Source organism: Ailuropoda melanoleuca, chromosome 20, assembly GCF_002007445.2.
Source record: "Ailuropoda melanoleuca isolate Jingjing chromosome 20, ASM200744v2, whole genome shotgun sequence".
In the NCBI taxonomy this organism is placed as follows: domain Eukaryota; kingdom Metazoa; phylum Chordata; class Mammalia; order Carnivora; family Ursidae; genus Ailuropoda; species Ailuropoda melanoleuca.
In genome coordinates, this window is record NC_048237.1 from 14,731,627 (window position 1) to 14,745,895 (window position 14,269).

The window sequence follows — 14,269 nt, forward strand, 5'->3', positions numbered from 1 at the left end:
TTGCGGGGTTGTCCAGAGCCCAAATTATTGACCAGGACCCAGGCAGTGCACACTTGTTTTATAGGGACCTTAGGGATATGGGCTTCTTGATTTTTCAGCCTGCCTTCTGGGGGAGGGACTGCCGCTCTGATACTCTGGCAACCCTGTTTGGGTAGAGTCTCTGTGTCCCCTGTGAGGGGGGATGGGGATGGGCACATTGTGAGCCCGTATTTCCAGGCTTTTGTTCTCTGGCAGCTTTCCCTGGCATTTTGCTGTGCATCTTCTGAGAGTCAGAGCAGCAGTAGCCGAATCTCGGCCTCTGTCTCAGAACAGAGGGATCGCAGACGGTTCTCCACTGGTGTTCTGTACACTTTAACTCTGTTTCTGTTGGTGCTGCTCAACCCTGCAGCATCCTGGGATGTGTGCCCCACACCCGGTGTCCCAACCCTCACTTCCAGGGCCGGCGCATCTCTGTCCTTTGTGTTTCTAACACTGCCAGCGGCCAGCCGTCAGCCGCTCCTGCGCGCTCCGGAGCTCCGTCTCAATGTGGCTTGCACCCTCCGAAGCTCCGGCCCTCAGACTGGTCATGCACGTTCCCCAGCTCACGGTCTCAGTCTGCTCCCTCGCGGTGCCGTCCGGGAGTCCGGGAGTCCGTGGCTCCCTAGTGCAGGTGGCTACCGCTTCCCAGCGCCTGAACGTGGCGGCTCCCTCCCCCTTCCCTATAATATTCCATATTTTACTTCTTATTCATTTTCCTGTTGATGGACATTTGAATTTGTCCATTTTTTTCTAATAAGATTAAGACTATTGTGGTTAAATTGTAAGAATCTTAAAATTTCATTTATTTCATTTTGTGATACTTTCCTTAAGTTGAATATGTTTTAGCATTTTCTTTCTTTTCCTCTTCTTTTCTTTCCCTCCCTTCCTCCCTCCCTCTTCCTTTCTCTTTTTTTTTCTTCTAATACACATCTATTGTTGAATTCAGTTCTCATTTATCTGAATGTATCTTTATTTCACCCTCATCTTTTTAGGATATATTCGCTAGATATAGATGAGTATAATATTATAAGATAAATATAAGAGAAGCCCTAAAGGATCTCTGTATTCCATATATGCTCTTCCTTACCCTCATTGTATAGTAGCAACCCTGTTTCCCCTTGGTAGTCAGTATCACTTACTCCAGCAAGTACAGTAACCCCCTTCTTTACATACTGATTCAGAAGCTTGAGGAGACCTAACCAACCAGGTGGCAGTTTCAACTTCCAGTTCAATGGAATTCTTTTTATGTCTCTAAGTGGAAATTTTTCTCCCTTTGGAACTAAGACCTCTGGATTATCAGAACCTCTATTTGCAGAGATAAGAAGCAAAATTATTGCTAGTTGATCACTAGGAGTAATAGTGAATGAGACCCACTCCCATTTCTACCCTTGATTCCCTGACCCATGAATATTGGCTATGAAGGAAAAAATCATTGTATATAATACTGTCATTTAAAGCACGCACATTGTCATGGAGAACCTCACCCTAGTTCCATAAGATATTGCCACCTCACATTACAACCAAGTCTTCAAAAATCCATTCCTGTTTTATCCTGTGAACATGGTAAAATCCTTGTGAATTCCATGAACATGGGCCCATGTTGCCATACTTCATTTGCTGATTTGCTGTGAAGTGATTTCCTTGATCAGAACAATGCTGTGTGGAATACTGTGGTGGTACATATGGTATTCTGTAAGTCCATGGATGGTTGTTTTTTCATAAGCATTGCATTTAGGGAAGGCAAATCTATATCCAGAGAAAGTGTTTATTCCAGTAAGAACAGTAAAGAGCAGTTCTAGTAAGAAAGTAGAAAATAGAAATTTGTAATCCGAAAGTAGAGTTTTAGAGCTAAAGATTAAAGAGAACTGAGAACTAGATTCTGCTTTAAGTATTGTTTAAAGATAAATATATTAGAACAAACAAGTCAAGAAATTGTGAGGCAAGAGTGTTATATGGGTGATTCACTTTTGTCTAAAATATTGGGAAGATATTTTCTTTTAAAATGTGGGAAAGTAACTTTGGTTGTCAGATCACAGTTGAGAAGGAAGTCATCCAAATCAGTGCTTCTCAAACTATCTGGTGAAGGACCAGTTTTTTTTAAAAAAATATTTTATTGGGTTCAAACAGCATTGAAATTGCTCTGAATTTTCTATAAAATGTTTAATTTCTTCCTCTGAACTTTAGTACCACCTTCATGGCACTATCAGTTTCAGACCGGTACTACTAGCCCCTGGATCACACATTCTAAATGGATAACAGAAACTTCAAAAATTGAAAGGATTGTTTAACAGATTAGTGGGCTGGAAATGACATTTGGGAACCAGGAAAATGCAAGTCCATTCTTCTTGCCTCTGACGTAACAGCATGTGAAAGGAGTACACTCAGAAGGTTCAGAAAGACATATCACTGGAAGTGAGGTGGTTTTTATTTTAAGCTGAGATAATAAAGGGATTAAGTTAAGATTGTAGTGAAAGTATCTTGGTAATGAAAAAGTACCTCCAAAGGCCACAGATTCAAAAGTACAAGGAAGGTAGGTAAGCGAGAGAGCTAAGCCAACAGAAAATTAGAGGTCTCATTGATTTTAGCAAGTTGAATGTAGTAGACCATTTTTCACTGAGATTGTTCTTTTTTTTTTTTAAAGATTTTATTTATTTATTTGACAGAGATAGAGACAGCCAGCGAGAGAGGGAACACAAGCAGAGGGAGTGGGAGAGGAAGAAGCAGGCTCACAGCAGAAGAGCCTGATGTGGGGCTCGATCCCACAACGCTGGGATCACGACCCTGAGCCGAAGGCAGACGCTTAACTGCTGTGCCACCCAGGCGCCCCTCACTGAGATTGTTCTTAAGTTAATCACTGCATTTGGGTGATTTTCCTGACTTTGCATATACACATCAGTAAAACAATTACAAGAATATTTATAAATTTAAGGAAAAAAATGGGTGTAAATAATTGACTTCATTGTAAAACTAGAAAAGTGTTCTGAGAACTGTCCCAAGTTTCCAAAACTTTTGTTACAGTGTTTAATAAATCAGTCCGCAAGTATTTACTGGTTTCCTATGGAGAACACTATTTTATTTACATATTTAAAGGTAATTAAAGTCTTATTTCTCAAAGAATATTCAACCTGTTGATACTTTTATTTGTCATACAATTTTTTTTTTTAGTTTTTCTCCTGTTGTAATCTTAGAAGTTGGAGTGGCCTCTGTTAGGCTTTTAAAATGTTTGAGCAATGCATTTTATACAAGAATAGTAAGAATGAACACTTAATTGACAGCTCTAGTGAGATTACAACATTTATAATAGCAAACAAAGTTTGCAAGCCAAGAGGCATCTGTAATTCTAGGAATGCAATAACTGAAAAAGAGCTTAATAAACTATTAAAAACTATGGCTATCATCCAGTGACTACTATTTCCTGAACTCTGCTTTGTGTTTTACAATAGTATAAGAAGCATCTCTGTCCTTTTGTGCAATAACTGCCAACTTAACATTTAGGTTATACTGTTGTTTGTTTATGGATTTTGAGAAAATCCGTTGAAGTTTACATAAGAACCAACTCATTACAATGGTATTATTTACTGAATTTTGTTTTCCTGACTATTAGCTAACTACAGGGTTCGGCATTGCAAGGTTATAACTGTACAAAAAGGATCAAAATACCACATCCTAGCTGGGTCATTAGCTAGAGAAGTAAAGTCATCTTAGAAATAAATGTCTTTATAGCACTGAAGAGATTAAAGAAAATAAATAAGCTTAAATCAGACCTCTTTTATGTGGTAATTTTATAATTATTTTTATATTATTTTAGTTGTAAAATATTGTTATATATTTTAATCACTATTTATTCATATTAAACTACCAAAATTCAGTACTTTTTGGTATAATTCATATCTAAGCAAAAATTTAGAACACTTATAGAACTTTGTTATTGAAATTGAAGAGGAAGTGTTCTTAATGAATTGCTAGTTTTAATTAAACTACTAGAATTATATAATTTCAGATCTGGTTAAGATTTTAGGTAACCATCCTGATCATCTGGAAACTACCAAGTATTCTTTTATACAAGCATCTTTCTAATTCAACTTTATTGAGTATAATATAATTTGTAATTAACAATTATATATTAGATGTGTGATATAATCTTGGTGTTTAGATTGCCATTTTCTTCTTGTTAGACCCCTAGCAGATTGAGATCCTGAGGTGATGTGGGCCTGGTGAAAAGGTTGCCTCTTTCCAGAACAATAGCTACTACTGAAATCAAGGGACTATGGTGGCATTTATTTTGGGCCCTACTTCATTTTTTTTGCAACCTGTTTAGATTACTTCCTTGGATTTATCATCCCACTCTTCCCTTCTTTTACTCCCAGAACAAGGTGCCATAATACATAGAGAATTAGCTGAGATGCTAGGAAAGAGAGACCAAAGAGGGGTAGGTTGAATGGACAAGTGATAAGTTAGTGTTGCCTGTATTTTGTGTTCAGGGAAGTGTTAGTTGCATTTAAAGTTCTAAAGTGGAGCAGATATCTGTGAAACTTTGAATTTTTTTAAGTTCTTCTAGTTCTTTATGCTATTACCAGCTTATATCTTATGAATCATTTCTAAATGTGTTCTAATTAAAATCTGAAAATGGTGATTTAATAACTCTCTACTTTGTTAGACTACATTTGGTAGATGAGCAGTCTCTAATAACTCTATACTCTGTCAGACTAACTACATTTGATAGGTTAGCAGTCTCTAGTTGTTAGGTGCTATGTAATTAAACACCATTATTAATTTATTTTTAATTTACTCATAATTTAGTAGTTATTATCACTGACATATTGTAGCACACCCTGGAGGAAAATTTCACTACTAGGGAAGTGTTTAGGAATTTGCATACATAATTTCATTTCCTATTAACCGTTCCAGAAATTTAAGTTGACAGATAATGGAAAAGATGTATTGAAAGTTATAGGATATTGAAAAGGAAAAGATTTTTTTGTTGGGTGTTGTCAATTTGAAACAAATGAAATTTATCGTTCAGTTTCTGTATTGCAGCAACTTTTCTCTCAGTAGGAAAAATTGCTTTTGTTGTCTTGAAAAATGATAGAAGCTTCTTGCCAGGACAGTCATTCTTACTAATCTTGCCATTCCTCAAAAAACAATTATAAAATTGGAAAACATGTATGACCAACAGTCTGCGCAGGAATTCACAGAGTGAACTCAATGATTCCCCTGACATTATGCCTACAGTCACTCTTCCTGACTCAGGAAGGTAGAACTCAAGCAGAGCAGTGGTGGTCTTGCTGCAGTAAACAAGAAATTTTAGTCTATGTACTTGAAACACCTGAAATTTGCAGATGATATTAAATAAGAGGTAACTGCATATGTTAGGTGTCTTACCATGAACCATCCACTATGTCTAGCATATAACAAAAAATAGTGGAAGCAGGAAAATGTGACCTACACTCCAGAGAAAATGTAGTCAATAGAAGCAAATCTTGACACATTTAAATATGTTAGAAATTGCAAAGTACTTTAAAGTATCCATTTTATATTTCTTCAAAGACTGAAAGGGAAGATGATCCTAATGAGTGAACTGATGGGAAATAACAGCAAGGAAACAAACGCTAGAAAGAACCTAATTGTAAAAATTGCAACGTCTGAAGTGAAAAATTCAGTCGACAAACTTAGCAGTTTATAGACTGTACAATAAAAGATCAGTGAACTTGAAGACCAATCAATAGAAATTATCCAACCTGAAGTAAAGAGGAAAAATGAAAGTAAAACAACACAATCTAAATTGTCTGTGGGACAATATCAAGCAGTCTAACAAGTGTGCAACCAGAGTCCCTAAAGAAGAGAAAAAGTGAGGCAGAATAAATATTTGAAAGAATTTCTGAAAGCTTTTCAAATTTGGTAAAAACAAGCTTACAGGGGCACCTGGGTGGCACAGTCAGTTGAGCGCCTGACTCTTGGTTTCGGCTCAGGTCGTGATCTCAGGGTCGTGGGATTCAGCCCAGCACTGGGCTCTGTGTTCAGCACAAAATCTTCTTGAGATTCTCTCTCCCTTCTCCCCTCCCACTCGTGTGTGCTCACTCTCTCTCAAATAAGTAAATCTTTAAAAACAAAAAAGCTTATAGATCAAAAAGCTCAGTGGACACCAGGAAGAATAAATACAAAGAAAATTCCACCTAAGCTCATCAGAGTCAAACTAATCAAAACCAATACAAAGAGAAAATCTTGAAAGCACCTAAAAGGATGGGGACTGATCCATATATGGAACATTCCCGTGAATGATGGCTGACTTATCAGAAATAATGAAAGTGAGGAGACAATAGCCAAAAACTTTAAAGGAATGTAATGAAAAAAAAAAAAGAGAGAAAACTGTCAACCCAGAAGTGTATATATAGTGAGAATATCCTTCAAAAATTGAGATGTAATAAAATTGTTTTGCAGATAAGTGAAAGATGAGACAATTGAACTCTAGGAGATGTGTACTACATAAATGCAGTGCTAAAGTGAGTTTTTCCAATTCAGTGGAAATGACATTCAATAGAAAATTTAATCTACAGGAATGAATGAAGAGCCTCAAAAATGGGAAATAGTTTGGTAAATAGAAAAGCTATCTTTTTTATCTTCTCTTATCTATATAGCAGATTGCTCAAAACATACTAGATATAAAATATGACAAAGTGCAAAACAAATGGAATTTCACTGTTGGTTAGTTCTTAAATTTTAAATGAAGTGATAAAACATTAAGAAGACTATAACAAATTGAGGATATACGATTTAATTTCTGGAACAACCACAAGAAGATATAAAATGTCATCTGAAAAAGCAATATAAGAATTAAAATGGAATACTAAAGTATGTTTGGTTAACTCAAGGGAGGTAGGAAAGGAGGAAGAGAATAACAACAAAAGATAAACAACAAGATTGGAGGAAGAGAGGAAGACCTAAATCTAACCACATAAATAATTATAAGAAAATGATCTAAGTACTCCAATTAAAGGTAGATATTGTGACATATTAAAGGCAGTAAATGGTCAGACCCCAATTTTATACAATTTGTAAGAAACATACTTGAAACAATAAGACACTAGATAAATGGAAGTAAAGATATATAAGCTATAGCATGAGAAAGGTGCTGTGGCTATATTAATATCAGATTAAGTAGGCTTAAAGTCAGAGTATTACCAGAGATAAACATTTCATCAGGGAGATGTAACAAACCTAAATATTTATATTCATAATAGCATCTTCAAAATACAAAAGCAAAAACTGACAACTAAAGGAAGAAATACAGTATTTGGCAAATACAATTAGAAATATTAACACTGTTCTCCCTAATTGATAGCTCTAGACAAAATCATTAACATTGTGGAAGGCTTAACTTAAATTCACTTTCATCTACCTGAAATTTATAAATAAATCAACAAATGTAGGAGTGCCTGGGTGACTCAGTCAGTTGAGCATTCCACTCTTGATTTTGGCTCAGGTCAGTCATGATCTCAGGGCCGTGAGATTGAGCCCCATGCCAGGCTCCCCACTCAACAGGGAGTCTGCTTGAGATTCTCTCCATCTCCGTCTGTGCCTCCCCCTGCTCACATGCTCTCTCTCTTTCTCTGTCTCTCAACTGAATGAATAAATCTTTAAATAAATAAATATAAATAAATACAACAACAAATGTAGAATACACATTCTTCTCAAGTTCATATGGAAAATTAAAAAGACCATGCTAGACTGGACCTTGAAATATTTCAGGATAAATTTGAAAAGATTAAAACCATAAAGAGTATATTTTCTGTTCACGTGGGAATGAAATAACTTAACAAGAATAAGGTTTAGAATATCTTTAAATATTTGGAAATTAAATAGTGCCCTTTTAAATAATCCAGGTGTCAATGTAAGTAGAGAAAGGAAATTCAAAAAATACTACAAATTTAAAATTTTGAGATAATACATATCAAAATTTGTGAGATACCGCTAAAGCAGTCTTCCAGAGAAGTTTATGTTGCTTTAAATTTTTACATATAGAAGAAACATCCACAATCAATGATTTAAATTTCCATCTTGAGGATGAAAAAGGTGAACAAACTAAACACAAAATAAATAGAAGAGCAAAATATAAAGAGCGGAAATAAAAAGAAATGTAAAAGAAATAGAAAAACAATAGAGAAAAGTAAGCCAAAGTTGAGTTTTTTGTGAAGATTAGTCAAATACATAAGTCCTGCTAAAACCGAACAAGTAAGTAAAACTGAAGTAAGTAATCAGAGAAAGAAAATACCATATGATTTCACTCATGTGTGGATTTAAGAAACAAAACAAATGAGCATAGCAAAAGGAAGAGAGAGGCAAACCAAGGAACAGACTTACCTATAGAGAACGAACTGAGGGTTTCTGGAGAGGAGGTGAGAGGGTGGTATTAAATAGGTGATGGGGATAAAGGAGTGAACTTGTGATGATCTCCAGGTGTTGTGTGTAAGTATTGAATCACTAAATTGTACAGCTGAAACTGATATTACATTGTATGTTAACTAACTGGAATTTAAATCAAAACTTAAAACTGAACAAGAAAACCCTAATTAGTAATATCAAGAATGAATGAAAGGGTATAAGTAAAGATTCTGCACTTGTTAAAAGATAACAATAGTATGGAGAATGTCACACTAATGCATTTGATAACAGATGAAATGGACAAGTTTGCTGAGAAACACAATTTACCAAAATTAGTTATTCAACATTTCTATTTCTTGTGTAAGTTTTGGAACATTGTGTTTTTCAAGATTTGTCTATTTCATCTAGGCTATAAGACATTTTTTTAAAAATATCCTTTCAAAATTTTATGGAAATATAAATGATCTAGAGTACTCAAAACAGTCTTGTAAAATCGGAATTTGGAGCATTCAGACTACATCATTTTAAGACTTACTCAAAAACTACAATAATCAAGACTGTCTTGTGCCTATACAATCAGTGGGACAGAGAGCCCAGAAATAGAACTCATATATAATGACTTATTTTTGTTTACATTTTAATAGCTTTATTGAGATTCACATGCCATTCACACATTGAGTGTACAATTCAGTATTTTTTATTGTATTTACAGAATTGTGCATTCCCACAATTTCAGAATATTTTAATCCCAAAAGCAACTCTCTACCCACTATTAGTCACTCCTATTCACTCCCCCCAAAATACTCCTCCCCAAGGCCTACGTAATCAGTAATCTGCTATCTGTCCCAATAGATTTGCCTAGTCTGGACATTTTATATAATGGAATCATATATGTGGTATTTCTGACTAGCTTCTTGCACTTTGCATAATATAATTAAAGTACATCCATGTGGTAACAGTATTAGTACTTTTATGTTAAATTAATACTTTTGCCAAATAATAATTATATGGATATACCACATTTTGTTTATTCATTGGTCAGTTGATGGACATTTGAGTTTATATTTTGTGGTTATTGTAATGATACCATGAAAATCCATTTACAAGTTTTTGTGTGGATATATATTTACTTTTCTTTTGGGTATATACCTGGCAATGGAATTTTTGGATCATAGGGTAACTCTTACGTATGGCATTTTGATGAGCTATCATCTTGTCTTTTTGTTACTGGCTTATTTCACTTAGTGTAATGTCCTCAATATGGTAGAATGAGTCAGAATTTCCTTCCATTTTAAGGCTGAATAATGATCCATTGGTAATATATACTACATTGTGTTTATCCACCCATGGACACTTGGGTTACCTCCACCTATGATTATTGTGAAAAATGCTGCTAGGAACATGGGTGTACAGATATATCTTGAGACTGTGCTTTCATTTCTTCTGAGTTTATGCCCAGAAGTGGAATTGCTGCATCGTATGGTAATTCTGTTTTTACTTTTTTGAGGAACTGCAATACTGTTATCAGCAATGGCTGCACCATTTTATATTCTCCTGAACAGTGCACAAGGCTCTCAGTTTCTCCACATCCTCAGCAACGCTTATTTTCTTTCCTTTCTTTCTTTTCTCTTTCTCTCTTTTTTTTCTCTCTTTCTCTCTTTCTCCTCCTTCCTTCCTACCTCCCTTCCTTCCTTTCTCTCTTTCTTTCCTTCTTCCTAATAGTCATCCTAATGAGTGTGAGATAGTATTTTATTGTGGTTTTGCTTGAAATTTTTGTAATGATTACTGAAGGTAAACATTTTTACATGTGTTTATTGGTCATTTGAATGTCATCTTTGGAGAAATGCCTGTTCATATTCTTTGCACATTTATTAATCAGATATATTTTTTTGTTTTTGAGTTATAGGAGTCCTAGATATAGTCTATGTATTAATCTCTTATTAAATATATGATTTACTGATATTTTCATCTGATCCATAAAGTGTCTTTTCAGTCCGTTGATTGTGTTCTCTGATACACAAAAGTTTTTAATTTTGATGTAGTCCAATTTATCTGGACTTTTGTTGCATGTGCTTTTGGTGTCATATCCAGAAAATCATTACCAAACCTGTCATGAAGCTTTTCCCTCATATTTTTGTCTAAGAATTGTGTAATTTTAGCTCTTTATTTATTTAGGTATTTGATCCATTTTGAGTTAATTTTTGTATGTGGGGTAAGGTAAGTGTTCAACTTCATTATTTTGCATGTGGATATCCAGTCTTCCCTATACCGTTTCTTGAAAAAACTGTCTTTTCCTCCACCGAATGGTCTTAACACCCTTATGAAAAATTATTTGATCATATATACAATGGTTTATTTCCAGACTTTCTGTTCTGTGGTCTACATGTCTGCCAGTACCACACTCTTTGGATTATTGTAGCTTTGTATGAATTTTGAAATCAGCATATATAAAAACTTTATATGTTATGCCTTATTGGTGAATCGACCCTTTTATCATTATAAAGTGCCCTTCTTTGTAATAGTTTTTAACTTAAAGTCTATTTGCCTGATGTTACTGTAGCTACTCCTGCTCTTTTTGGGGTCCTATTTACATGGAATGTCTTTTCCTATCTCTTCACTTTAAGCCTTTGTATGTCATTATATTTAAAGCGAATCTCTCACAGACCACACATAGTTGGATCCTGTTTTGTTTTTTTTTTCCTAATCCATTCTGCCAATGTATGTCCTTTGATTGAGGAATTTATTTCAGTTACATTTAAAGTAATTACTGATAGAAAAGGACATACCGTTGCTATTTTGTTCATTGTTCTCTAAATGACTTATAGTTTCTTCAACCCGCATTTCCTCCCTTATTGCCTGCCTTTATTTTCAGTTGATATTTTTATAATGATTTGCTTTCATTCCCTTCTCATTTCCTTTTGTGTATAATTCTGTAGATATTTTCTTTGCAGTTTGCCATGGGATTACATAAAATATCCTAAAAGTTATAGCAATTTATTTTAAATTGATAACCTCATTCACATAGAAATTATACTCTTCCTGCCTCCCCACTTTATGTTGTCACAAATTAATTTTTATATATCACATACTCATTAACATAGATTTACAATTATTTTTATGCTTTTGCCTTTAAATTCTGTAAAAGAATAGTACATAGGTTTGTAAACCAAAATTATCATAATACTGATTTTTATATTGGTCCATATATTTACCTTTGCTAGAGAACTTTAAAATTACATATGGCTTTTTATTTACTGTCTAGTGTCCTTTCATTTTATCTTGAAAGACTCCTTTAGCATTTCTTGTTAGGGCAGATTAATGTTAATAAACTCCCTTGTTTTTTTTTTTTTATCTGAGGATGTCTTAATATTGTCCTCATTTTTGACAGATATTTTGCCAGATGTGGAATTCTTCTTTGACAGGGCATTGGTTTTTTTGTTTTTGTTTTTGCTTTTTTTTTCCATTCATCAGTTTAAATCTATCATCCTACTGTTTTCTGGCCTGCAAGTTTTCTCCTGACTAATCTGCTGGTAATCTTATTAAGGATCCCTTGTACACATAGTTCTTTTCTCTTGATGCTTCTGAGGTTCAATTTGTTTTTGACTTTCAGTGGCATGATTATAATGTATCTTAGTATGGGTCTCTCTAGATTTATCCTACTTGGAGTTTGTTGAATTTCTTGTTTTTTAACATCCTATATTTTCTCAAATTCGGGGTGTTTTCAGCCATTATTTTTTTCAAATGAACTCTCTGCCCCCTTTCTCTCCCTCTTCACTTTCTTTGAATCCCATAATGTGTATATTAGTCCACTTGATAGGACCATAAATCCCTTAGGCTCTATTCACTTTTCCTTATTATTTTTTCTTTTTGTTCCTCAGATAAAAATTTCAAATTAACTTTGTTTAAATTCACTGGTTCTTTATTCTGTCCATTTGAGTGTGCTGTTGAACCCTTCTAGTGAATTTTTCAATTCAGATAATGTGTTTTTCAGCTCCAGAATGTCTCGGTTGTGTGTGGGTTTGTTTTTTTTTTTTTTAATAATTTTGTAAATTTGTTGGTATCCTCATTTTGTTCATATGTTGCTGTCCTGATATTGTTTAATTTTCTGTTCATGTTCCCCTCTACGCATTGAGCACGCTTAAGACAGTTGTTTAAAGTCTTTGTTCAGAGGCGCCTGGGTGGCTCAGTTGTTAAGCGGCTGCCTTCGGCTAAGGGCGTGATCCCAGAATCCTGGGATTGAGCCCTACGTCGGCCTCTGCGCTCAGTGCGAAGCCTTCTTCACCCTCTCCCACTCACCCTGCTGGTGTTCCCTCTCTCACTGTGTCTCTCTCTGTTCAAAAATGAATAAAATCTTAAAAAAAAAAAAAAGTCTTTGTCCAGTAAGTTTAAGGCCTGTGTTTCTTTAGGGTTGGTTTCTGAGGGTTTATTTTGTTCCTTCAAATAGGCCATGATTCCCTGTTTCTTTGTATGCCTTCTGATTTTTTATTGTTGCAAATTGGACATTTGAATGAATATCCACATCTCCCAGTCTTTGTAGACTGGCTCTGTACAGGCGGAGACTTTCACTAATCAGAGTGGTATGATGGCTCAAGTTTTTCCTGGGCCTTTTCTGGAGAGGCATCTTCCCTGGCCTGTGTATGCTTTTTTACCAGTTCTTCCCCATATTTGGTTGCTTTAAAGTCCTTAATTTCCCTTAGAGTCTCACACTTGCTTCTTTGGAGGTCCTTGGATATCTGTTGTAGTCTTCTGCTAATAATTTCTTAACTCCAGACATCTGAGGCTCTGCAGTTCTCCTATAGTTCTCATTAGCCACGATATCCACTACTGCTTTCAGCAACCTCCACCTTAATATTCCAAACCATGCCTTTGTTCCCATCAGCACTCCACATCCGACAAGGCAGAAAATCCCTTGGACAGCCTATAGATAAGCCAGAATGTTCAAAGAAAGTCCATCTTTTTTTTTGTCTCATCCCAGAAAGGAGCTAGGAATTGGGCAGTCTCCTCCTAAGTGACAACACTGTGATGTGCCAGGGAGACAGTCCAGGATGGGTAAGTAAATATGCCACAAAATCTTCTACCAGTTTGAAAGTGTCTTTTTCTTGGTTGAGGGTTCATTTAGTTGCTGCTGATCCTTAACTGGTTTCTAGAATTCCCACAAAGCTTTGGTTCATACGTTGCTTAATTTTTGTTTCCATTGTGAAACTCAGGCCTGGAGCTTCTTAGGCTACCCTCTTGAGAAGTCACTGTCATTGTGGTTTTGATTTGCATTTCTGTAATAGCTAATGATGTCTTGTTCTTTCTTGTGGTTATTAGCCATTTGTATATGTTCTTTATTTTATTTTTTTATAATAATATTTTTTATTATGTTAGTCACCATACAGTACATCCCTAGTTTTTGACGTAAAGTTCGATAATTCATTATTTGCATATAACACCCAGTGCACCATGCAATACGTGCCCTCCTTACTATCCATCACCAGCCTATCCCATTTCACCCACCCCCCTCCCCTCTGAAGCCCTCAGTTTGTTTCTCAGAGTCCATAGTCTCTCATGCTTCATTCCCCCTTATGATTACCCCCCCTTTTTTATCTCTTTCTTCTCCTACCAATCTTCCTAGTTCTTATGTTCCATAGATGAGAGAAACCATATGACAATTGTCCTTCTCTGCTTGNTTCTCTGATTGACTTATTTCACTTAGCATTATCTCCTCCAGTGCTGTCCATGTTGCAGCAAATGTTGAGAAATCGTTCTTTTTGATAGCTGAGTAAAATTCCATTGTATATATATGGACCACATCTTCCTAATCCAGTCATCTGTTGAAGGGCATCTCGGCTCTTTCCACGATTTAGCTATTGTGGACAATGCTGCTATG

General features: G+C 35.3%; 1 protein-coding gene across 1 annotated transcript in view; it reads left to right on the plus strand.

Annotated features, from left to right (window-relative positions):
* Positions 1–14,269, plus strand: part of MIPOL1 (mirror-image polydactyly 1) — a 310,557-nt gene that overhangs the window by 114,390 nt on the left and 181,898 nt on the right. Inside the window, exon 8 of the mRNA XM_034648675.1 lies at positions 479–649. Within this exon, the coding sequence (XP_034504566.1) occupies positions 479–649 (171 nt within the window). The remainder of the gene's footprint in view (positions 1–478; positions 650–14,269) is intronic.